Source organism: Pelobates fuscus, chromosome 4 (genome assembly GCF_036172605.1).
Source record: "Pelobates fuscus isolate aPelFus1 chromosome 4, aPelFus1.pri, whole genome shotgun sequence".
Classification (NCBI taxonomy): domain Eukaryota; kingdom Metazoa; phylum Chordata; class Amphibia; order Anura; family Pelobatidae; genus Pelobates; species Pelobates fuscus.
This window is the reverse complement of record NC_086320.1, coordinates 355,177,607-355,204,963: the sequence shown is the minus strand read 5'-3', so window position 1 is coordinate 355,204,963 and position 27,357 is coordinate 355,177,607. Positions and strand designations below refer to the sequence as shown.

At 41.3% G+C, this 27,357-nt stretch overlaps 1 protein-coding gene across 1 annotated transcript; it reads left to right on the top strand.

Annotated features, from left to right (window-relative positions):
* The first annotated feature begins 1,300 nt into the window (after positions 1–1,300).
* On the top strand, positions 1,301–7,123 carry ZNF438 (zinc finger protein 438). Its single transcript, XM_063452603.1, has 3 exons — positions 1,301–1,372; positions 4,152–5,902; positions 6,531–7,123. The coding sequence occupies exons 2-3, from the start codon at positions 4,179–4,181 to the stop codon at positions 7,114–7,116; spliced, it is 2,310 nt and encodes a 769-aa protein (XP_063308673.1). The 5' UTR covers positions 1,301–1,372; positions 4,152–4,178; the 3' UTR covers positions 7,117–7,123.
* Positions 7,124–27,357: the final 20,234 nt, after the last annotated feature.

Here is a 27,357-nt window from a genome sequence, read left to right as displayed (position 1 = left end):
CAAACACGCACACTCACTGACATACACATACACTCAGTAACTGATACACTCTCACTCACAGACAAACACTGACAGACACACACACACACACACACACAGAGACACACACATTCACTGATACACACACAGTGCTCAGATTATAACTCCTATCAAGGTAAAGTACCGTATGTGCAACTACAGGGGGGGCACGGACTAGATTTTTAGAAGATTGGGTCCTTGAGATCATAGACAAGAGCATGGCATTGTCAAAAATGGGTGTGGTTAGTTAAAACAACAATAATGCCAACCAATCACACACAATATTGCATGTAAGATAATCCGTCCTAGCCACATCCAATTTACCATATAAGGTGTGAAATAGATGATGTGTCACATGACCATAATAATAGCAAGTTATGTGTGTGAGCAACAGGGGCATTCGTATAGAAATGACTGTGTGAGCAATGTGTGCAAGCATTAAGAGAGAGCTGCCTTAAAGAGACACTATGGTGTGGTCACCCAGACCACTTTATCTCATTGAAGTGGTCTGGGAGCCTCAGCGCTGGAAAAAGGAAAGTGAAAAATGGGTTTTAACCCTTTGTATGCTGAATGGGGGAATCTCCCTCCTAGTGTGTCTATTATTATTATTATTTATATAGCCCTTGTACCTGTCCTGAGGATCCTGGCTACAGGAATATATATTTTTGTTAGAAGAGGCCAGCATCTGAGTGAAATAGAATGCAAAAGTTATTTTTAGTTCATGAATTTTGTTTTTAAAAAGACTTGCCATAAATTTATAAAAAAAAAAAAATTATACGACATAAATAACTAAAATGTAAACCCCATTGTTAAAATGTTGATAATCAGCGTGAGGAATGCTATTGGGGCACCACACGCTTGCTTTTAAGATTTTTATTGCACTGCAAAAATAAAGAATTAAAAAAAAAATAATTATATTAAAAAAAAAGTGAAATGTTTTCCGAATGACTAAAACATGTTTTACTAAAAATACATCACTCCCACTTTCAAACTGTCATGTATTCTCTCATACAGTAAATGTGGTGTGACTGTGCATATTTGAGATAAATTCAGGATATAACCAAGCCCATAGCACAGCCTCAACTTATCCTGGTAGTAAGAGGTAAGGTAGTACGCAATTTACGTAGTGAGCTAGCGTAGCGAGCGTAGGAAGGAAACGCTAGGCGTGCATGCGTTAGGCAAGCCTTTTCACCTGTTTGCGCATGCGTCCTTGTCCGTTCGCGCGCATTACGCCGCGGTGATGTCGGTCAGGTAGTGCATGCGCACTGATACGGTGGGCGGAGCTCCGTGAGCAGGGAAAAAAAGAAGAGCGGCAGCGTCCAGTGTGAGCCACATGCGGCTGGTGCGCCGCACAGTGAGTATCGCCCTGGTTGCTGTCAGGGGGTTTACAGGGTCCTGTTACAATGTAACCTTTATATTGTCTCTATATCCAGCCATGGGCCCAGGGCAGGAGGGGGGCAGGGGAGGTGTGACCTTCCAGGTGTTGTGAATGGCAGGAACAGATGATGGTAGCAAAGTGCAAGGTTGGTAAATGTGGCGCAGTCGCCATGGAAACCAATTGCAGGCTTCCTGCTGATTGCACACACTGTTAGCACAATGCTTCAGAATTGCTCTGTGAACACATGGACCTCAGGGTCTGAAATTAAACTTTTCAAGGAGTATAATAACATGGAGGCCATGGCTGCAGAGCAGGGGTTATCCAATACCATGGGGCTTGTGAACAATTATCCTGACCCTCAGTGCCCCATACTCAACTATTCACATTTTACAGAATAACTCTGCACTGGCAGCTGTTGTTGACTAGTGGGTTTCCACTTACAGCAGCAATGTCACTTGTAGGGTCTTTGCAATGTTTTTTTTTTTTTTTTAAGACCCCCAAAGGTAACATGTCTGCTTATGCCGCTTAAAAGGGGCAGAGTTGGTTAGGAAGTTACACTTGCCCAATGCTGTCCTGACCTTGGCTCCGTCATGGCTCTCCAACTCCATCTATCTGCCTGGAGCTGCGCTTCCGTAAGAAATTCCAACTCTGTCAGTATAAGTACTTTTTCTTTAAGAAATGTTCTTTTGCTCAAAGCAGAAGGCAGTGTTTCTCGTAGTGTCCCCTTAAATAATGTATCTATGTATGAAGAACTGCCTTGTAAAAATGGCCCGACCACACCAAAGCTAATTGAATGTAATTAGGGACCCCAGTCTCTTGGTGCTGTTGGTGCTGTTGGCAGCTCCACCTTGTGTCATTGTGAAGGGTCTTGGTGTGTGTGGAATAATCCAGTCCAACGCTCTCATAGAACATTGGCGGTGAGTGCCCGTGTACCCAATCAAATGCTTCTCATAGGAAATAGCTTTGCTATGAACTGTATTTGATGACCTTCAACGTCTTCAACTGCTTCTACAGGTGTGTTAATGTCACACATTGCAGTTTGATAAATCTGTTCAATTGCAGGGTTAAAACTACAGAGTCATTGCACCCAGACCAGTTAATTGAATGAAGTGCTCTGGGTGCATTTAGTGGTCCTTTAAAAAAAAATTAAAAAAAATTAGTATAGTATTGTATTTTGAACCCATGTGCATTATTCAGCATCATATACACAAAACAAGCAAATATTGGATATTTCTTAATTCTCCTCAATGTAGATGTCTATATAGTGAAGCAAACATAATGAATTAAGTCTATTTCTGGACATACCCTTAAAGTCATTTTTAGTGGCTTACATTTGCATTACATTTTGTTGGGGCAGTCATCTTTAGCCTTTTTTGGTCCGCAACACAGCTAATCTACCAAAACTATGCATACTGTGAATGAAATTTATGAGATGCTCAGTTCTTGGGAAGGATGTAAGAATCTAATACATACAGAAAACCTTTCCTTGAAAAAAAAAAAAGTTTTTACTCGTATGTACACCCATAGGCTCTAATGCAATCATGTCAAAATTTAAAGTCTAGCACGGACCAAATAAACAAGCTTTAAGTTTGTGTGGGCCGCATAAAAGAGGAACTTCAATTTTCATGGAAACGTAGGTTTATTTTGAAAAGTAAATTATTATTTATTATTGCGATTTATAAAGCGCCAACAGATTCCGCAGCGCTGTACAATTAGTGGAGAAACGTACAATATACACAGACAAATACAAGAGGTAAGAGAGCCCTGCCCGTAAGCTGATATCTAGCCATTGGAGCTCTTTTATACAAAGTGCTTGGCTAGATGGCCTGTGAGCTTACAATCTAAAGGATACCATGGGGATTTGAGACAAGAGGTAGCAGGGGAAGTTTGGAGGTGATGGCTGAACAAGTCAACAGAGAAGCAGCTATTGGTAAGATGTTAGGGGAATGAAGAGGTAATTGGGTGAGAATCTCAAACAGCTGGAGAAGCATGCTATATATTTAGGGGGAGCCTGGGTGGGTGGGAAGTGGGGAGAAAAAATGCAGTCTTTCACTGAGTTGAGTGAGGCCTGAATATCAGTCCCCTTTCCCTCCCATATACTAAATCCCAGTCCCCTCCCCCCTCTACTAAATCCCAGGACCCCTCTCTAGCCAAAAAGCAGACTGCACTCACATTTGCCGCTGCCAGTATGCGACTCCGGAGTCCGGCCTCTGGTATACCCCAAATAGCACCGTCCGCACCCTGTGCCAAAGCAGATCCTCCTGTTACTTGAAACCCTGTGAAGGTGGAGCATGTCAACGTTACGTCGGAATGTGGCGTTGCGTGCCTCCGTGCACCTGTCCAGTTGCAGCCATCGCAACACAGACCGACACACACTCACTGACAGAAACCCTCACTCACTGATACACACAAACACACCTCATTCCCTGGGGTCTAGTGGGGATCTTCTATCTGTAGAACTCCTTCCTGCTCCCTCGCGCGCAGTTTAGTGATGTCGGGTGCCGGAATATGACCTACAGATGGCGCGCAAGGGAGCAGTGAGGAGCAGGAATACTGCGCTCCTCCAGCAACCAATCCTCCTGGCCAGGAAAACTTTAGCAGAGTAGGCACCTGCAATGTGGAGAAAGCAGGTGCCTATTCTGCTTTAACACCAAGCATGTTTGACATGCTTGCTCTAATGTCTGAGATATATGTAGTGAAGGTTGCATTTTGTTTCGACTTATTATTTTAAACAATCCACTTTTTATGTTGACAGATGAGCTGAAAACGTTCCTTTGCAACAATGCAGTGCCGAAAAATTGCTGCAAATGCTGGTCACTTCAGAACCATTGCTCCAAAAATTGTGCCCAAGGTTACTTCATCAACAGCGTCTTGCTCCACATCCCAGTCAGATATTGCAGTATCCAGCGTCAGCACAAAGCCTCTAGTTATGCCAGCACAAAATTACACATTGATGAAAGTACCTGGACAGAATGGAACGTTCTCTTTTGTTGCTGTGCCACAGGTTAACTCAATGGGGGCACCAGTCATACAAACCACGAACACACCTCTCCAAGAAAATCTCAAATTACCAATCCCAAGGTGCCAGTCTGCAAGAAATAAGAGGTTATGTGACAAAGTGAAAAACATTAGTGGTCTCAAAAAGACGAAATCTGAAAAGCTTGCAACCCACGTAACACATGACAACCATTCTGAAGCCATTCCTGAATTAAATGCAAGTGACCTAGAGTTGGCAAATCCCACTACCATATCCCCAGCGATGGATGTCATTCTGGAAAGCAATGTCAACACTCTAGGAGTGCTTTCTGTGAATGCATCGGACACTCTTAAAGCAAATACTACAGCTTTATCGTTTAAGAAAGATATCCCTAAAGTCTTCTGCACAAGTAGTCCCATGAAGATCAGCGTCGATTCGGAGAAGGTTGCAAGCACAGTAGAGAACAGACCAATGATAAGATGTGAAAGCACCAAAGTTGTGGATTCTGCGAACGCTGTGGCCGTTCTTTCTCCGGTGATGTTTGGCAGTCCACCTTATCTGATCTCATCAGCACCTAAAGGAAAACTACCTATTATGCCTTACTCAAAAATAAAAAAATCAATCATTTCCAAGTGCAAACAGTCTGCAAATATTGAGAAGGCCACTGCTTTGAATGCAAAATCTGAAATCTGCAAAGGCCAGGCCAGTGTTAAAACCTCAAATGATATTTCTTTACAGGTTACTCCTGTATCGACAACAAATGTGTCCACACCTGATTCTTGCCAGTCAAATACTAAGCTGGATACTGGGGTTCTAACAAAACCAAGCTGTGTGTCCGTAAAAAGAAGAGCAAAAAAGAGAAAGACGCCCAGTGAAATAATGGCTTTTCAAACAAAAATGAGACTTGTTGGAAACAAGTTAGTAGTATGCAAAGATAAAGTAAAAGATCATGTTTTAGCTTCAAATGCCAAGATACCTGTGTGTACTAAGAAGTACAGAAGCATAATGCCGAAACCTGCTGTAGAAGTGCAGTGTCTGGCCTCCCTTGGCACATGTGACATGCAATCACAACCGATGGATATATTTAGAAATAGATTTCAACAAATCAGGTCTAATCGATGGAAGCAAGGGGATTGTTTGAAACAAAGTCTTGATTGCAGAATTTTATCTACAGCATCCAAGTCCTGTTTCAAATGTAATGTGTGTGATCGTAATTTTCAGTTTAAGCATCACTTGCAGGACCACTTGAACACTCACACCAACAGAAGGCCGTACCACTGTCGTTTGTGTCGCAAGTCATATGTCCACTCGGGAAGCCTTAGCACACACGTGAAGCTGCACCATAGCGAAAGTCGTTTGAAGAAACTCATGTGCTGTGAGTTCTGCGCAAAAGTGTTCGGACACATAAGAGTTTATTTTGGTCACCTTAAAGAAGTACACAAAGTTATTATCAGTACAGAAACCTCTACCAAGCAACTCGAGAAAAAAGATATAACTAAAGTGAAAGACGAATTAACTCCAGAAGAAATGTGAGTCTTGTTTCTTTATATTTCCAGTTTAAAAATGTATACATTTACGGACACGCAAGTGGCTTATTTCACTGAACTGAAAAATGTTCAGACCCAGATATAATGACATAATTTTAGAGGATTTTCATTTTTAGTTATTAAACCTTAAGACTCGCATACTCTTAAGTTTTCCTTTTATTTATTTGAACGTGAAGCTTATTTGATATTATTTCTCAAAGATCCCAAATGATTTTCCTGCCCCCATTTTCTCCCATGACCATTTACCACCCTCTCATTTGTTTGTACTAAGCTGATCATTTCTCCCCACCACTATACATTTTCATCTAACCATGAATGGAGTCTCTTTCTCCTTTCCAGTAATCATTTTCAGTTTCACTACATTTATGTTGTTGTTTTTTGTTTTCCTCCCTTTTTTTAGCCATAGGCACCATATATGATCCTTAGGTTGATAAAGCATGATTGAAGTGAATGTGTTTTGTTACAATTTTCTTTTAGAAATACAATGTCTTTCAGTTCTTGACATCCTTTTGATGTCAAGGCCTGCCTCTCCCCCATAGCCATCCCAAGAACAAAACAAAAAAAACAGTTTCCACTGTTTTTCATTAATATATTTTACTTTTATTCATAGGGATAAAGGCAAAATTAAGGAGGATCATACCTTGTATGGATCTGCTGATGAAATCAAACTCCAAATTAAATGTGGCCGCTGTGATGTCATAAGTCCTACATTTTCAGACATGAAACTCCATTTATTTTGTGAGCATGGAGACCAGTTTCAAGAAAGACTCCAGGAAGGAATACTGGAGAGCCGTCAGGGCGCCCCGGAAGAAGTGGTTAAACATGCAACTCACTACTGGAAGTTACTCAACGAAAGGAGAAACGTTTTCAAGTGTAGCAACTGTGAACAAGAGATTTTCGGTTCTTCCAAACTGCGCAAACATGTTTGTTTATCTTATCAAGAGAACACTGAGGTTGAAAGCGATCATGCGCCACCAAAAGAGAAATCTGATGATGAAATCAAGGATGACCACCATGCTTCTTCAGTGTCCAACATGGATGTCCAGTTCTACTGTGGGAATTACATGAACTGTATATTGTGCAAACAGGTTTTTGAAGTAAAGGATGAACTTCTGGCTCATTGGCAACAAAATCACAACTGTGAGAACCCTTCACTGCTTTGGACTGTTTTCAATCCACTTTCCAAAGAAAAGTGAAAAATAAAAAATAGAGAATATGAAAATAATTTTTGCACATTGGAGGGTTGAAATTGAATGAGTAATTGCACTCTTGGAGGTTTGTGCAAAGTGTAATTCTGGGACAAATTTCTCAAGTGTAACATTAAGTAAGAACATTCTATTGGTGTCTATTCTGATTACTCAACTTTTAAGAAATTTTGTCCCAGAACTGTTCTTTGTGTGTTCTCTCCTTGCATCTTTTTTTTTTTTTTTTGCAGTGAATTGATTTGCTTTTTTTTTTAAACAAAGTTTGATTGTTGATTACTTGTGATATTTCAGTGAAATGTCAGTATTTGTATGTAGTTTTGTAATGTTTACTTTTTTGACTGGGATTAAATAGGGTCTTTATTGTGTGTTAACAAACCGATAAACCTATATACTACTGTTCCCATGGTCCTTTTATCTGTTTAGATAAATGTCACACATGCCCAATCTTTCCATTGTGGAGCTGCAGCCCATTTAACAAAAAGCGTTATTGCTCAGTCTGCACGGTCATGCTCTCTTACTAACTTCAAGGAATATGCCACTTGCATAGTCTCCAACACTCTGTAAGATGCTTCCAGTATTGCAAATGTAATGAGCATTGATACTAGTGTATTGTTGTGGTCTGCTACTGTTTTCGGTTCATTTACTTTTCCACCTGGCACCCAGAGTTGTGAATGCATGTTAATTTAGGTGATGCGTTTGATCCAGCATTCCAGGCTTTGTTAACAGATGCATGCGTCATTTGGTGGTTTTTGTGGTCCTCTGTATATGGCACAGACCTTTGCAACTTTATTTGTGAAACAGTAAGTTGTGGTGAGTTGCTGACCAGCAGAATTTAGGGTGACAGCCATGTTAAAAATAATCTGTAACTCCGCTAAGTATGATATTTACGCCAACTCAGCTGTTCTTTTTGCACCAACTTGTCTAATTTAAAGAAAATGTTACAACTTGTTTAGAAGTTAAACACATTTTAGAAAAATTGTCAGATCTGCAGCAAATGTTTTGCACTTGAAGACCATTTTAAAAAAATGTGCTCATAAGGTGGAATATAACTTAGTGCCTTTATAATTATAGCATTGGGGGGCTATTGTGCATGCATGCATGCATGGCAAAACGCCACACTGCACCAATCGCCATCTCCTCATAGAGCTGCATTAAATCCATCATCTCTACGGGAAATGTTTAACATCTCCATGCAGAGCGTGAAGGCGCTGAACATAAGCAATGCAGCACTTAAATCGGAAGCGCCTTTAGTGACCATCTGAGTGACTGCACATAGATGTGCTACTAGGCAGTAATGGAAACACACTGCCTTTTCTCGGAAAAGGCAGTGTTTACATCAGTGCTGTGGAGTCGGTAGATATATGTTCCGACTCCTCAGCTTTTTGTACTTCCGACTTTCCGACTCAGACTCCTCTGTATTAATATGCAAATGTATTTTATAAAAGGCAACATACATGTCATTACCACAGGACTACTGGTTGGGAAGCTAACAGTCTACTGTATTGAACAGTTTAAGCAAAAGACAAACACAATGAAAACAACAAAGTTTTATAAAAATGTTTTTATTAATCAATCAAGTGGCTGGATAGTAGCAGCAGGCATAAACATCAGGAACTTTACCAGTTAAAAAATACAAACCACGTTATTTGGTTGTTTTAGAACAAAAACAAAGCTTATCTATATGAACCAAAAACAAAATCTGTAAAACCTGGAAATGGTTTATATTAATCTTGAAATGTAGTTATAGGCTTAGCAAATGCAAATCAATTCAATGTAGAGTTCGAAGGAAGAGAATTGGCTCTTAAGTCAGACTTTATTATTTTTAGGGCTGAAAGTAATCTTTCGACACTGACTTGGGTGGGTGGCATTGCAGTAACTATTCTGGCTACATCACTAACGATCTCTGGATAAACAAGGATGGCTTCTTCAACAGTAAGTTTTGATGAGCGATCATACTTTTCAACTTTTTAGTGCTTCATAAAACTCATGTTGGAATTTTTTTATTTGGACATTTACTGGTTCTGTAACGCTTATGCGACTTCGCTTTCTTTTAGAACCTTCCATTTTGTCAAAGAAGGAATCAAAATCTAATTCTTTGTTTGAAGAAGATGATCCTGATTTACCACTATTGCTTAAAAGAACTTCATCCAGTGGAGGTATTTCAGGTCGTAATCCATTCATGCGAACTGCTACATCATAGAGGGCCTTTTTCCCAGTAGCAGTCTGTTCACTGTTCAACAAAAGTCGGCTCATTGGGTCGACATAAATAGCCGCTAACAAGATTTCATTTTCCAGCAAAAGACTCTCTCTTTTCATCATTAAAGATGCAATGCCCTCAGCTAATAACCCCCCCATTTTTGTTCAGGCGATATAACAGGCTCTTCCATTCCAAGAGGAATTTACCCGGGGTTAGATTGTCACATTGCAAACTCTTGGTGACAGTGAAGGGGTGAGAAAGAAGGGTCTCCAGCTCTTTTGTTTGTGTCCACTGGCTTTCAGTTAATGCAAGATTTTCATTGTCCATTTCTTCTATGAAGTCTTTAAGTTCAAGCAAACGCTTCACCATTAAATAAGTGCTTCCCCAGCGAGTTGTCCTGCAAAAAACTTATTTACTTAATCCCTTATCAGTGAGAGGCTAGGTTACCCATGGGCGCTGCGTTCCCTGTAACAGCAGAACACAACACTATGGAAAGTATAAGTATTGCCGCTCCTAATTGTGCGTTGTATGCCATATAGTGAAGCACATGAAAAGCAGGCTTCTTCACGGTCACTTAACGTGTTCGTTTTGCGGTTACGTGAGGCACTGCATGCATTGGTCTTTATTCTTACAGTAGAGAAGTCATTAATTATAACTTTTTCTGAATTGGGACATTTAAACTTGCTTTTTTTAATTCCAATCTAAATTTAGTAGGAGTTGGAGTCGGCAAACAATGCACCGACTCCAGGTACCCAAAATTTCCTCCGACTCCACAGCCCTGGTTTACATTAAAAAGCCTGCAGATACAAGTGATACACTAAAACCACTACATTAAGCTGTAGTGGTTCTGGTGACTATAGTGTCCCTTTATCCTTGGCTGATGAAGCATTGTGTGAAATTAAATCTCTAAATGTCTACTGTGCCAGTGTTAGGCATGATTGCATGTAGACTATAAGTATTTGCCAAACAAGTATAATGTCTTGTGATTTATTATTACAATACTGTATATTTAATTTACCTTTTCCCAAAACAATACAGTATGAGAATATAAAAACTGGCCCCTATATAATTTACTTTCTATCCAACTGAATAATGTGTATTATGTTTGGAAGGGGGGGGGGGGGGATATTTTCTTTCCTCACAACTTATGGGCAAAAAAAAATACTTATTAGACAAGTGCTGTGGGAGACAAATGCGATGGGAGGGTTTTTTTTTTTGTTTTTTTTTGTCAGTATGTGATCTCTGCAAAGCAACTACTTTTTTTTTTTCCTGACTTGGGCTGATATTATTTAAGCAATTTGTTGCAAGATGATACCTGATTTGTAGTGCAGTGGAAATTACAGAAAGTTTAAATATCTTGATTAATTTCATACAGTATAATGGCAGTCAAGTGAGTCACTGTCAGTACATTTAAAACATATATATATTTGTGTTTTTGTTAAAGGACCACTACATACTCGTTTTCCTGGCACTATAGTGCCCTGAGGGTGCCCCCACCCACCGGCTCTAGGAGGTGGAAGGGGTTAAACTTACCTCTTTCTCCAGCGCCGGGCCTTGGCTGAATGCGCCACGCGCGCATTCAGCCAGTCTCATAGAAAAGCATTCACAATGCTTTCCTATGGGCGCTGGCGTCCTCTCACTGTGAAAATCACAGTGAGAAGCTCGGAAGCGCCTCTAGCGGCTGTCAATGAGACAGCCACTAGAGGCTGGATTAACCCATAGGTAAACATAGCAGTTTCTCTGAAACGGCTATGTTTATAGAAAAAAGGGTTAAACCTAGCTGGACCTGGCACCCAGACCACTTCATTAAGCTGAAGTGGTGTGGGTACCTATAGTGGTCCTTTAATGTCTACAATGATTAGCATAAATATATATATATTATTATTAAATTGGCACTCTAGGCACCAATACCACTTTAATGCATAAATATGCTGTATTTCTTTGCATGATAAAATCATTATACTTTATGCCTAAAATAAATGTTTTGCAGACTGCTGCACCATAAGCCTGCCTCTTTAGCCACACCCCCTCATTATAGAAAAAGACTTCCTTATCAAGCGTACACACACAGCTCAGCCACACTGACTGCATTAGGTGCTCTGAACGACAAGACAACTTGCATTAGAAGGAGGGACACCCACTGATCGTCACATCTTTAATATAAATATATCTCTAGCTGTTAATAGTTTCTCTGACTGTCTTGAGCCATGTTGTGAATTAAAGACAACTCACTCAGTGCTGTTGTGGCTAAGACCGCATACATTTGATAAGGTAGTATTACAGGCATGAGGGGGCATGGCTAAGGAGGTAGTCTTATGGTATACCATGCTACAAAAAATAAATAAATATATATATATATATATATAATTTTTTTGATCAAAAACTAAAGATTTGATTGTGCAAAAATATTGCAGCATATTCATGATGTTGAAATGCATGAAAGTTGTATTGGTGCCTGGAGTGTCCTTTTTAAAGTATTATAAATTCAAGAAGAACCCAAGTTAAAAGATTGTAGTTTTATGCTTTTCAGGCCTCACAGTGCACTATATCCAAAGATCAGTAAATCAAAAAAAGTTATCCATGTGTGAACCTGTCTTGTGGGTAACAAAAAAGAGGGGGGGGGGGGGCGGACGACGACTTCCTTGTTAAAACGGTGTAGTAATGATCAGCTGTCTCTGGAAAGCCACAAACATGGCATTTCATGTAAATGACCTTTTCCACAATGCTGTGGTACATTGGATTTGTCAATACAAAGAAACAAGTCCTGCGCTCAAACTGCCATTACTCCTGGGCGGCAGCAACGACCATAGCACACATCAGCCCACATACACATAGTAAAAACCAAAGAAAACCCCTCTCATGGCTATTGGAGGTAACTAAGAATCTCCATTTGTTTAAAAATACATAGGGATGTGGAAAAGGCGCAGGTAACTTTTTTTCATTGGTTTTTACATTGGATTTGTCAGTTCACCGGTTTTATACGTTGGCTTATGTTTTGTGCCTAATTTCATCAAATATCTGGAAGATGACCTTACGAAGTGCTCTTAAAATGAAAATGGAATCATTGTTGGCACATTTGTAAAAACACATGCCAAGACTTATTGCAGGTAACATTCCGATGGATTCGTATCCACAGTTGAGGATTCACACATTGCTTGCTCAACTATAATTGGCTTTTCTACCATGTTTTATATTTTTATAGAGAGCCATGTGTGGGGAAAATTCAGTAACGCAAGTAACTGCTACTTTAATGTTCTTCCATTTAGCATGCCGTTAGCCTAAACATGTCAGATCCTATTAAAAGATGCTGACTTGCTCACCCTTAATTTAGTAATACAAATATATTCATAATGTTCGCTTGAAGTCAGAACATGTTTGCTTCATCTTGTTTTTGGAACTAGCCAAAGTGATTGATAGTGGTAAAGTGGTTTAATAATTACCGTAATCCATTTTTTCTTGCATGCCACTATAAAGCAACATGATCATGCAATTAAACCTTGTTTCCTATTCCAGATCTACATATGGTAGCACGTGCCATTTACATGATTGATCCCTCTGTGAGCCACGCTAAAATGGCATCCGGCGCAATCTGTTTTGTTTTAAGGTAGAGCTGAATAGCCACTATGAATAATACATACGTGGTCCTAGAACATGCTCGTTCAAACGGGACAGCGTATGGAATGAAAGCAGAACTATTTGTAGTGAAAACTAAAATAATTGAGCTTTCAATATCATTAAATACAACTAATGTCGCTTTAATCCAATAACACCTATATGTTGTTTATATTGGGTTTGGTGTGCTCTGTGATAAAGATGTGCTGGATTTGCAGGTGCACAGGAGGGATTCCTTTTATATCCATTTCTCATATGCTATTCCGAGATGCTGTGTGCGTGTGTTTTCTTTTTACAGATACTTTTTCTGTTTTGTTTTTTCAAAAAAGAGAAGCCCTTTTCAAGATTCCGCATAACATTTCTAGATTCTAACGTTCACTCTTTTAGTCCCCTATTCATCCCCCACCGATATATCACTTCCACTTAAGTAGAAGGCAGCCATAACACTGACTTCTCCCAACCGCGTGAGTCTGAGTGGCATTATAATGCTGTGTACTTCTAGAGAGCCAGCTGCCACAATGACTAATTACTGCCCGTGTCCAGCAAATTCCAGTGGCACAGTAGTTTTTTTTTTTTTTTTTTAACGTGTAACTTGCCAATTACTAAATTCTATAGTAGTTTGCACACTGAGCCTCTCTGTATGGGTGACACTGTTGCTATAATAAAGCAAATTTCTAAACTGTGACTTACGTTCCCGACTGGGATTGGAATTGCTGGAAATCATTGTCTCAAATGACACTAGTGAGATCTGTACAGTACTTTCTTTCTCTCTTTATCTTCCACCTCACTGGCAGTTACATGACCAAATTACGCTTTAAATCTTACTTTTGACTATAAGCTCTGCACTGTTGCTTCTAGCATCAGTATTTGCAATATTTGACTCTAGCACTTTTTAGAAATTCCCTGCAGTGTTCCTTATTCTTGGTTTCGTCCTTGCTTTGAAAGAGCAATCTGAATACTAGATTAACAGATCCATGCAACAAAATGTTGAGACGACCAACCATGTTTTCTCGTTAATGTTACCTTTTGTAATTCTTATTATTTTTAGCTTTTTGTAAGATGGGGTCCTTTACATCTCGTTTGAAGACTTTGTGCCTTATTGTAGGTGATCTTAAATCATATTGTCTGCTTTATTGTAGGCATTCTTAACCAATTCTGCTAATCTAGGTGCCATATACATTTACAGTTAATAATAACTACTTAGTGAGTTTTTCAATAAACCTGACCTTGTGGCAATTGGAAGGATAATAGAAAATTCTAGGTCAACGTAACTCAGATTGAAACATTATCCAACTTGGCTTCTCTACAAGGTCTGGTAGTGTCACCTAAATTTGCAATTCCTTTTTTTTAAGATTTACAACAGCTTGCAATTTTAATTAATAAAACCCAGATAAATGCATTAAAATCCGGGCAAATTTTTTTTTCCTTGGTGCTTTCTATTAAAAATATGATGGGGCTTAAAATATAAAGTCCTACGCCCCTACCCCATTGGGTCAGTGTTACACTTGCAAAGGGGGGGAATATCAAAGCGCCACAGATAATTTTTTTTCTTAAACTTTGCTGGAAATTTTGAGCCTATAAAAATATATATTTGAGTTTATATATTTTTTTCTTTTCAAACAACATCTTTATTGTTTCACAACAAAATATAATCAATGCAATTTGTAAATTATTACATATGTTAATATATTTTCTTTATTGTATCACAAATCCGCAAACTGTCATTTTGTTGCTTTATAGATTTGCAGCCATTTAAAATGGAAGTGGCACAGATGTGTAATCACCCATTAAGCCTGTCAATTTGATAGCGTTGCACAATAAATATATTTTGATTTGTTTCTCTGTACAAGAACTCTGTCTTAATAAGCTAAAACTATTACTCTGGCAAAGGCATATTTGTGCTTTTGTTTAATTCTTTTTTTTTTATTGTATTGTTTGAGTGTCGCCAAATAATATGTACCGTATGTCATGTGTTATTGATTTTGGTATTCATGTTGTAAAATATAAAGGATTCTAAAAGACTTGCTTAATAAAATTAAAAAATCATTTGTTTTAATCTCATTTGTTAGCAATTTATTCAACCCTAATGACTGTTAAGGGATGGCCTTACAATACCGCATTTTTACTTATTTTTTTCCTCTAATTATTCTATTTTGATCAACCAATGATGCTCAAATAATGTAAACGTTCTAGCAAGTAATGAGACTTTGGATCAGAACAGAAATGCTCATTTACATCAAACACAGTGGGTATTCGATACATTCGTCATCTATTATCAGACTTTTAAGAAAATGTTACCTTTTTTTCTTTCTGTATGTCTCTAAAAAAACAAACAAAAAAATATCTGACTTGAGATTCTGTGTAATTGTAGTATATTGTCCCAGGGTTTTCCAAATTAGCCCTTTTGTATGGGTGGGCTGGTGCAATTTGCTACTACTCCGTGTTCTAATTATAATTTTGAGTCACGAAACAAGTGTCACATTTTGAAATCCAAGTAATAAGTTCAGTAGCAGTGCTTAAAGCCTTGCTATACAAGTCAGAAATGTTCACGTCCACCTTAATCTCTTGGGTCAAATATACAACAAAGTAGGTAGAGAAGGGAAGTATTGTCTAATCCAAAACATAATGGAATCAAGGTCCTGAGTAGGAGCATTTACCAATATTTGACTGTTAGAAGACCTCTAGGTCCACAGATGCAGCATTATCAATAAATCCTCAATTCAGAAAACACCGAAAGTGAGTCAGCCAAAAGACTGACCTTGCAACAGTTTGAATTATGATTGAAATGTTACCAAGTCAACCTTCTGGCTGAATAGATCCCACTTTTGTCACTTTCTGGACGCAAATTTTTAAATATTTTTAAAATTCTAACCTTGACTCGGTGGTTCTTGTGTTTTTCAGTATGCAGTGATCAAAGCTATCATTCTGAGACTAACTATAACAGGGAATTCCGAATTGAATTATTGTATATTATCGAAATGGGTTGGAGTAACCCTTTAATTTGTTTCAGTTGCAGTTGCAAGGAAAGTTTTTTTTTTTTTTTTTTTTTTTTTTTAAATTCTTTATTTTATTCGTGCTTAGGATGACAACATACGTGCAAGGCCACAACAGCCGTTGCAGGCACAGTATTAGAATTTCAAGTTGTGGCATAGTAGACAGCACATTTTTTATATATAAGGTTAGAGAATGACAAGCTAGTTATACCAAATAGCTAACATTATTCGGGGTCTGTTCCCCAAGGTTATATAAGCAAGAGTACGCCAGGGCTGATTAGCTAACTAAAGTATTAACTTAGCTTATGCATGCATTTTTTCTTTAACTGTTGCTGACACTGAGAGCTTAGTATAACAGTCCTGATAGTAGTCGCTTGGACCTGTGATCACCCCCACTCCTCGGCAGGATGCAGCTGTACAGTCCTCTTGTAAGCTTTCCACGCTGTTCTGGAGGGTTTAAACCCTGTATTAGTCCATGCATCGACAGGGACTGCTTGTGCTTGTGAGGTGTGAGGTAGCGTGGTGAAGATTGTCGCCATCTTGGGTGTTTGGAGCTTTGTGGTAATCTCTCATTTGCGTTTCCCAGCGGGGCCCACCCGTGTGACAACAGGCATGTTCCGCGGGGCAATGCGCCGGGTCCTGAGCCGATTGTCACATCCCCGGTCCTGGTTGCTGCTTCAGGGTATGGGTTGCTTGGCGCTGGTTGTTACGGAATCCTGGTGGTGCTTGTTCCTCCGGCGGCCATCTTGGGTCTCACATGGCGGTATAGCCGCTCCATACTCTCGGTCAGGACTTGTGAGTGTGAGCCCGTGAGTGCGCCAGTGGGGACCGGGATAACCCCCGCCGGCCCAGAGGGGGGGGGTAAACGAGACCGGGAGGACGCCAGCCAGATCTGAGTTACCAGGTTGAAATGTGAGGCAGCGGCCGTCCGCCCCGCTCTCCTCCTGGGTAGGCCTCTGGTCTCAAGCCCCAAAATGTCTCTCCAGGACCTAGAGTCACCCGGTAACAGGTGCTCCAGCTACACCGGGACAATCCAGGACTCCTTCCCCCGAGCCTCCTGAGCTCTCATGCAGCGCAAGGTGGGTATTTTCCCTGATTTTGGCTGGGTTCAGCAGGAGCTCCAGTGACCTGCAGCCTGTCGGCATGGCCGCCCGGCCCCGCCCCCCGCAAGGAAAGTTTTATAGCAATGTGTATTACTCTCTGGAACGCTAATGTAAGGTGACTGTGAAGTGGTGGAAAAACGTAAATACCTGGGCAAAACTATGCATTCTAAGGATAAATCTTTAATGTTGAAATACACCCCTTGTGCAGTGCTATGTTTTTCAGTAACCTTAATCATGCATTCAGTCGTTACAAATCAAGTGCAGATTTGTAATGTCTGTATGCGTGAGTAAGGCTAAATGTTGCATTGCACTAGTGGTGTATTTCCTCAATAAAGATGTCTTAATAGAAGGCATATCGTGTTGTCCAGCTATTTACGTATTTTTTATTTATTTTTTGTTGTATGTTAGGATACAGTGCAGGATCTGGAGTTTGGAGCACTGGTAGACCAGAGGGGGCTGTGTCTGGGTTGCCTTAGAGTGTATCGGTGAAATGGAGTCCATTCATTGCTCATCCCACCCATTGTAACTTAAATTACTCGATGGCTTCTGGATGATAATTGTGCTCCTCTACAATCTGGTAATCATTCCTAGAACATAAAAGGGGGTGAGTAACATTTTATACTGCAAAATAGGTGTAAATAAAAATGTGTACTTGGGGGGGGGGGGGGCGGAGCCAACAGCCGAACTGACTGGTCGCATCTCAAGAGAGCTCCGAGATCTACAGACGCAAATTGAGCAAAATTCGACTAATTTACCCCACAAAACAGCTACTAAAGTTAACCTGCTGCAGCAGAAGACTCACCAATGGGCAGGAAAAACAAAAAGCCGAAACCTGACCTGCCCCGGCCGGGCGCCAGCATAGGGGATCTATGGCGGTGAGCACATGGCGCGCCAGGGCCCGACTTAGACGCCTACATGGACGACTTCGTCGACTCTGACGAAGGACTCTCAGAGCCTGAGGAGGTATGCCTGCCCGCAATGCATGTCCCGATACAGCCTCAACCAAAGCCGGACGATGCCCCGGTCACTAAGGCTGAAATGAAGGAGCTGTTAGCGGAGCTCCGCAGAAACATCCAGGTGGATATGGCTGAAATGAAAAGAGACATTCAGGGCCTAACACACCGCATGAGCACCGTGGAGCAAGACTGCCGCACCCACTCGAGGCAAGTGTCCACGCTCCAACAGGAGGTGAAAACGCTACACCTAACGCACCTGAGGCTGGAACGGACTCTGGCGACGCTGGAAGACTCACGCCGAGCCCAAAACATAAAGGTTAGAGGTATTGCGGAGACAGTCCCAGAGTCCGAACTCCCCCACTTTATACGGCGTCTAATTAGCAAACTACTCCCTCCGAAACAGGCCAAAGGGGTTGTACTGGACGGCATGTTCAGGATCCCGAAACCACCCACGGCACCTCAGGCGGCGCCCAGGGACTTAATTATAAAATTTCAAAAGCGACAGGACAAGATGGCGGTAATGGCCGCTGCCAGAGGTAACACGCCCCTCGCCTTCGAAGACATAGCCCTCTCGCTCTACGCAGATCTCTCAAGAGGGACTGCGTCCTGGTGCGCAACTCTAAGGCCTTTCACCACCCTGCTCCGCGCACATACCGTGAAATACCAATGGCGCTCCACGCACAAGCTTCAGGTGATCCAGGGTGAACATACCTACCTTATTGCGGACCTACAGGAGGCGAAGTCACACCTTGTCGCCTTGGGCCTCCCACCGGACTCGCTGCAACAATCCCGCACTCCATCCAAACCCCACGAGTGGAACCCGGCTACCGCAGAGACCTTTGTTCCAAGAGACACGGCCCGCGCTACACGGACAGTAGTCCCTACCTGAGCACTCCTGTAGGGAGCACCTACAAAACATAACTCTATCTCACTACCGTTCCACAGTTTTGTTGTTATAGTTTGAACATACATATGGATAGGCCGAGTTGGCTACTACACAATTACCCGATTACCATACTCAGGTGCAACAACCCGCAGGCCTAACAGGACTACAAACTCACCTTTTCCGCTTACTGGCCGACCGCTGCGCACTATGGCGGGAAGACCTGCCCAGCATGCCACGGCCCGGAGAGATGATCACTCGGGACATTGGCTGAAGGGTAAACATGACGGGACTCTATGGGACTCCTAACCCCTGCACGGTTACCCCCACACTCACAGAGGACAACGCAGTGGCACACTTACCACAAGATAGTGGTCACTATACGACCGGAGGGCATTGACTTTTGGGTTACGTTCCTTTATTGTTTTCTTGTATGATTATTTTAGTATTAGCGGGGTAAAACAAGATGCAGAACCTTTCCTACCCGCAGATCCCACTTACCAACCCCCCATAATTTTCCATGAGCAGGATACTTAGAACGCAATATTGAAATAGTTTTGTTAAGGCGCTGTCCACACGTACAGAACTAGCCATAGGCAACACCTTAGGGGGAGAGGCGATTAACCCATGGTTGATTGACCCTGAGTTGCTTAGCTGCGCAGCTCGGCAAATATTACTATTTATCCCTAACTACACATAACCTACAAATGTACTGCCTTTGCTTATGTCCCGCTACGTTTACTGTGTTTGTTACTACGCTGATCGTGCATACTATTGTGGCTGAACAAGCATGTTAAACTCTGCACACCAAATTGCACACACACATAACTTTCTATCTCGGCCTCACACTCTTCCCTCAGTAGCCATTGTGACGAACCCGAGCCACGTTGTATTTTCTACTACTGTGTAGGTGAATGCTGTCGTAACACTCCATATAGGATTGAAATGTTGATCGTACAAAAAACTAGAGAATTTACCATGGCCCCACTGAGATATAGCTACCACCTATAGGATATTAAGCAAGAGGCCTCACGTCACGACTTTAGCGAGTTATATTATTGTGCAGCTTGTCACTCACATCTTAAATATGCCACATAACCTTACAAGTAGCACCTAGTCATGAATGTTTAGTCTATGAGGCATGCTCTCTTTTTCTCCTCTTAAAAACCTGTGTTGAAATTTCAAATGTCACACTATGTACTGTACGTTGAAACTCCATATAACAAGCTTTCTCTTTTGTGACGTGTTGCAACTATTTGTTAATTTGTGCACAACAAAAATAAAGAATATAAAAAAAAATGTGTACTTGTACCATTCCTGAACAATTTTTGCCGTGTGACACTGCCATCAGGGAACACTATTGCCATGGAGATGTGGTACATGGTCTGCAGCAATCTGTAGGTAGCTGGTTCATCTCAAAGTAACATCCACATGAGTGTCAGGAAGGTTTCTCAGTAGAACATTGCCCAGAGAATTGCACTGGATCTGCCGGCCTGCCTCTCTTTCCCCTCCCCATCTCTTCCCCAGGTAAACAATAAACACTCACTCGATCATCCACCCGATTTAAAACCAACAGGCTTCATCAGACCAGGCTCCATGTCAGGTTCTGATGCTCCCCATTGAATATGCTTTCTGCAGTGGACAGGGGTCACCATGGGCACTGACCAGTCTGCTGCTACGCAGTCCCATACGCAGCAAACTGTGATGCACTGTTTGTTTTAATACCTTTCTATCATGTCTAGCACTTAGTTTTTCAGCAATTTGAGCTACAGTAGCTGTTCTGTGTGATTTTTCTCCCCAAATACATCAATGAGCCGTGGGCGCTCAAGAGCCTGGTGCCGGTTCACTGGTTGCTCTTCCTTTCAACACTTTTGGTAGGTACTAACCACTGCATACCGGGAACACCCCTCAAGACTTGCCATTTTGGAGATGCTATGACCCAGTCATCTAAACATCACTATTTTCCCCTTGTCAAAGTCAAGATCTTTTCACTTGCCCTTTTTTTTCTGCTTCCAACACAGGAAATTCAAGAACCGACTGTTTACTTGCACCCTAATATATCTCACCATTGTGACAATATAATCAATGTCATTCACTTCACCTGTCAATGGTGTTAATGACATTGTTAATTAGTGTGTATGTGTGTATGTATGTGTATATATATATATATATATATATAGCACACACACACCTTTATGCACATACAGGTGTGTACCCCCACAGGTGGATGCCTGCAGCCATGTGTCCAGATTTCTCCTCATTCTCTTAACCTCTTCAGGACACATGACATGTGTGACGTCATGATTCCCTTTTATTCCAGAAGTTTGGTCCTTAAGGGGTTAAAGCCGAGATTGCTTCCGTAACCCACAATGACTCCATGTGGCTACCTGGTTTAGAACGGAAGGATGACATGATATTACCTTCTTAGAGCTTTGTGAGCCACAGCCTGCAGAGACAGCTTGTCAGAGGAGATCTTTTCACTGATCATTGGGGAGAAAAATCATTAGGCTTTTTCCTGTTTTTCAATATAATTTTACAAGCCCTGCTTTAGGAGATTTGGTCTGAGTGGAGCCAGGTGCTTGTGCTATGTGTTAAAAACAGAAAAAGTAGGAAAAAAAAAAAGACTTGTGCCACTTCGAACCGCTGGTGTGGTCTTAGTGTAGCCTTGAATGTTCTCGTGAAATGAGGTGCTGCATGTTTGCGTTTGTGTCCAGTATAGTCCGGAACAAGTTAAGAGCAGGTGTGGTCTTAGTGCAGTCTTGAATGTGTTGCCGAGAGTCTCGTGAAATGAAGTGCTGCATGTTTGCGTTTGTGTCCAGTATAGTCCGGAACAAGTTAAGAGCATGTTAGAGTCATGTGGGCGACTTGAAACGAGGATGCCAAAAAATAAAATAAAATTGCCAAAAACTTCGAACCGCAAGTGGTTTAGCGTCCTTCTTGGGAAGAAAGGTGTTAATGCCGATGACCATCTTTTAAGTGGTAGCTGCCACGTGCATACGTGGTATTCCCTGCTCCTTGTGGGATGAAGGGGACTGTCTTCGCCGGGTCCCACCATGGTTTTGCTGTGGGCAACTCCGAGGTTGCAGAGGTCGGTAGCCCCTCCGTCGGTAGTACGAGTGGATGCAGCAGAGCGGCGGCTTCTTGGAGGTCTGTTATGGAGTGGGCCGTGTTGTCATGCGTAATTTGTATTGCTCGCGGTAAGCGCCAGCGATACTGGATGTGGTGACTTTTCAGAAGTGTGGTGAAAGGTTGCAGGGTTTCGCCCGATAGGTCAGCATAAAAGGACACTGCCATGTTTTCAAAGCTGTAGGTGGCAGACCCCTTGAGGGCCGTGATAACTGCCATCTTGTCTGCCGTGTTCCTGAACTGGACCACTAGGTTTTGGAGGGCCTTCTCTGGGGTTTGGGGATCTGGAAGGCCAATTCAATGTTGACGTTTCTAACTTGCTTAGATGCCAGTAAGACTCAGGAATTTCTTCTGTGAGTATCTTTTCTGCGACACCGCGAATCTTCAGATTATTATGGCGTCTTGCGTCCTCCACTGTCACGAAGCGTTGGTCGCTCTTGACTTGCTGTACTTTGAGTGCCTTTACCTCCTGTTGGAGCTCTGCTAATTCATGTGTATGTTGTGTATAGGATGTCTCCACTGCACAAATGCGGCCTACCAGGCCTGTGAGGTCTATGCGCAGCTGAGCTACGTCCGCCTGTATGATCTTTTGCAGGTGTCCTAGCATGGTTTTTAGCATTGCGGCCGCCACCGTTCCCGCGTCCCCCTGACCCGGTGCTGACTGTTGAGGCGTTGCATGGGATAGGCTGCGCACGGCCTCTTCTGGGAAGAAATCCTCTGAGGTGTCGGAGTAGCCCTCGAGATTGGCGGCCATTTTGGGGCCGTACGCGCCTTGCACCTGGCGGAATAAATCTCCGATGCTGATCCCTGGTTTAGCTCTGTCCGATTTTTTGTTTTTATTCCCATATTGATTGGGAATTGTGGGGTCTCCTTTGTCTTTATCTGGGATGCAGTATAACACCAGTTTTGGCTGTATATCCACGGAGCCCATCTAACATGCGTTCCGCTTGGTTCAGCTATCAAGCTCCGCCCCTGTACTTATCTTTTTTAACAACATGGTAGTGTTGCACTTAATTTCTTGGCTTGCTTTTTCAAAAATCAAATAAAACCCATAATTTTCAGAGTTTAATAGCGCTAAAACATGTCAGCACAATCTCCGAATTTTAATAAAGATGTTTTTACTACTCTCTCCAGTAGTTTTGTCTAAAGTCCATAAATAATCCTTTTTTTTTTTACTAGTATAGTTTGTTTTTTTAGATTTGAGACTTAAATAAGGAAAACTGATTCTGCTTTTAAATATATCCTTTTTCTAAGAAAAAAATCCATGATAGACAGCTAAGTACTTATAATCGTCAAGGTATAATTTGCACATAAAGCGTTTTTAAATGTGTGACCTGAGATTTTTGTTTCCAACCTGTATCTTATTGCAATGTTTTGGTGTTGGATCATTAATCGAGACAATAATAATTTTTCCAGAGCAGTTGTCTCCCACGAGGTCACATTTTCCAGAGCAGTTGTCTGCCATATTAGTCATCTATTTCCGCATCTCCATTACAAAACTGATGGTTTTCTGGGGGAGAGAAACAGGTGTAAAATAGTGAAGTAATATACTATGCAATACTTTTTGTACCATGGTTTGGCTGTCACGTCCCTTCCCTAGTTATAGCAAATGACACCCTTAAAGCGGCACTGTCATGCCGAACTTACCTTTCCTCAATCTCTTCCTCTTCTCCCACTCTCTCGGGATCTGTTATTCTTTTCGTCCTGTCTTCTTTAGTTTTCTTTAAAATCATAAGACAAAGTAGGGACTGTTTGCCTTATGGAGGTTTCCTCCGCTTGACTAGCGGAGGAGCAAAGTGTGCTTAATTTCCGCTGGTCAGAGCAATTTTCCCATAATTCCTACCTTTCCTCTGTGATCTTGCGATGCTTCCTGTCATTTTAGCCGAAACTACCGAATTGCATTCTAACTGAATGAAAACAGTATGTTCGTTTGTTTTAGAACGCAATTCGGCACTTTGTTCATATCGGAATTTCATTCGAATGAATGAAACTCCCATCCTATTCGTGCTGTGGTACATCTTGCAGCCGCTAAGTAGATAACTCCCTAATTCCCACGGTATCAGGGAGCTTTCTACTAAAAGGCTGAAAGACCGAAATTGGTCTTTCAGCCACATTTACTAATACTAAGTAAAGATTAATTAGTATTAGTAAATGCTGCCCCTACTCGCTATACCACGAGTAGGGGCATGTCTATTAAACAGTGAGCAGCCTGTGGTCCGCCCCCCCTTATTGTAATTTAGGGCCCCCACCTGCCACGCAGGGGTGGGGGCCGGATAGTAGTTGTTTTTTTTTTACAGTGAGCAGCCACAGGCTGCTCACTGTTTAGTAGACATGCCCCTACTCGCGGTATAGCGGTATAGCGAGTAGGGGCATTCGGGAGATTTTATTCTCCTTTATGCTAGTATGTAGGTCATATTGACCCCCGTAGAGTGAGGGAGGCCATGGGGGGCTTATGAACTGCCGCTTCTATCTTTACATATTACAATGAGAGAGCTGCAAGCCGTTAGCTCCCTCCTTGTAATAAACTGAACGAACAAACGAACACTATATTCGGTGCTAGTTTGTTCGTCTGATTTTTCTATTCATTTATTCGTCTGTCTGACGAATGAATGAATAGATGAAATTCCCTTTCGCATGTCCAAGTGTTTCACTGGGCATGTGCGGGAATCTCAGCGCTATCTAGTGTGGGCAGATGACGTGTACAATAACATGTTTACCTAATATGAAAGAGTACTGGAAATGTAATATATATATCACTTCAGTGAAAGTGATTGGCATTAACAGCAGGTGACGTTCCAAGATGGGGAGGTGTTGTTCCCCTTGACTTGTTAAACTCTGCTTACTTAACCCCATATACTCTACCCCGAACCAACGAGACTTCATGTCCTGTTCTACACCATGAACCTACAAATACATGGATTTAAGACACAGATTTGGGAGGTGCTAGTGCTGGTGGGAGAGGGTGCCCTGCCCTACCAGTCCTAATGTACTAACCTCCATCGGTGACAATTCTTTCTCCCAACTGAATCACATATTGAGGGAGGAATCCAACAGTGCCAAGCATCAAATGCATCTACTTTGGCAGCACTTACAGAGGTGAGCAAAGCCATCAGCAACTAATGTTCTGGGCACCCCCAGGCTTTTGCTTCGAAAGTGTTGCACCAATGCATGTGTGCTTGCCCTCTCCTTCAACATTGTGAATACTACCCACGGGTGCAACACCCTGGCATTCAAATTCATTTGTATCGTATGATCTGGCTGTACCATGAGAGTCTGAGATATAAAAATTTCAAAAAATACAGAAACTTTTTTTATTTATATCTTTATTTATATTGTTTTGACATATCAATAGTACAAACAAATATAGAAAGCCGGCATCATTCTATAGGCACTGGGACAAAACCTTTTTTTTTTTTTAACGTACGGCCAGTTGCTAACTTTTAGTTAGTTATTGGGTTGTTCAAAAATTTGACAAGTGGCCATTTCACTTTAAAAGCCATTCGGGACTGCTTAAAAAGATGAGAAAAGGCAGGAATACTCTGCGGCTATCATGATAATGGTCTATTCTTATCTAGAACAGCTAATTCGCCCTTATTCGTACGCTGAACTGTCGTGAAGATTTGTGAAGGAGAAGCTATGAATCAATAAATACTTAACTAAACTCCAGCTTGTTTATTAGATTGTTTATATTCTCCATTATATATCAAAGGTATCTGCATTTATTTTTTCCTACACAACAATAAATTGTTCTAATGGAAATTGATCGCCGAACAATAGGCTTTAGTCTTTAAATTTATCACATGCATAGGAAAGTCTATAAAATCCTAGAACCTGCTTGTCTGTGTCAAGACAGACTAAGTAAAAGAGTACAATTCTATATACAAAGTGGTTTAAATTGCAGTGTTACTTCCAGGAAGTATTATTATTATTACTGCCATTTATATAGCGCCAACATATTCTGCAGCGCTTTACAATATTATAAAGGGGGACATTTAACAATAAATGAGACAATTAAATGTTGCAGGAACAATAGGTGGATGAGGACCCGGCTCTAACGAGAGGATATATATGTTAACTACATTCCAGGTATTCCCATTAAGGTATAAGCCCTAATCTTTTTTTTTTTTTAATGTTCTGGTCTAGGAACCTTAAATGTATTGCTGTATATAGCAGAGCTTCACCATTACATATGGAGATGATAAAGTGTTAAAGATATGGGACGAGGCTGAATGGGTTGTTCCACTGATGGATTGAGTTTCGTTGGTGGATTGAGTTTCGTTGGTGGATTGAGTTTCATTGGTAGGGCAAGTCCTGCAGAAATATGGGCAAGTTAGCCTGGCTGGCTATTAATCATGTTAGCCAGCCGCCCTTAGAGATGCTCGTGTGCCGAGAACTCTCAAAACGCTTTGGACGGGTCGGGTAGGGACCATTTTGAGACCATTCTTCACCTTGCGCTTTACTTTATGGAGAGTTTCCTTTGGAGAGTGGGCATGGACTCATATTGTGAATTGCATTCCTGCCAAATTAGGGGCAGCTTTAAAGTGGTAAAATCCACAATAATATAACTGACAGTGCTACTGACACGTTTGAAATCTTGGGGTATAGACAAACTCAAGGATCAGTCCATGAACATCCATGAGCCCTAGAACTCAAACTCTACAAAAATTAATACATATGACTAATATAACATGCTAATTTTGTTCAGCAGTGACAGTGTTAACTATACATCCTAAGCACTAAACTAGCACATCTCTTTAATCTTCTTAGTCGGTCCAGACTACGACTACTGTAATACTGTGTGTTGGTGGATGTTGAGGCACTGTCTATCTATGTAATAATTTATGATTCTTTCTTGTCTGGTTTATAACCACTTCTCTGGAGAACTCCCAATCTACCTGACAGTATGCTCACACCTGCAGCCTCCACCTAATTTGTTCCAGATTCTGCTTTTTACTTTCCACCCCACCCAACTCAAAACGGAGGTTTACTGGGAAGATTTCTCCTAGAAAGCACCTTATACATGGAATAACCTGTCAGAGAATAAGAAATCTGCCACCAATCTACAGTCCCTGCATCCACCTACCTTCGTTCTAAACACGACTGCACTCATTGTTAATTTATCATTCTGTTATTTTTAACAATATACCTAGAAATGTACTGTATATGTATTTTCTTACATTTGTTACAATGTATTTGTACTTGGTCTCCAGGACATATTTTAAAAGAATGCTTCCTTCCTGATACAACTTGTTATAAATACATAATAATTAGCATATCACTCTGAGATGGGAAGGAATTGAGAGAGGTCTATGCTGATGCTCTGTGTCTATATAGGGTAACAGGAAGTGTAGAGATTCAGATG

Coding starts and splice junctions, on each gene's coding strand:
- ZNF438 (XM_063452603.1), top strand. CDS start 4,179: ATGCAGTGCCGAAAAATTGCTGCAAATGCTGGTCACTTCAGAACCATT. Junction 5,903..6,530: donor GAATTAACTCCAGAAGAAAT/GTGAGTCTTGTT, acceptor TTTTATTCATAG/GGATAAAGGCAAAATTAAGG.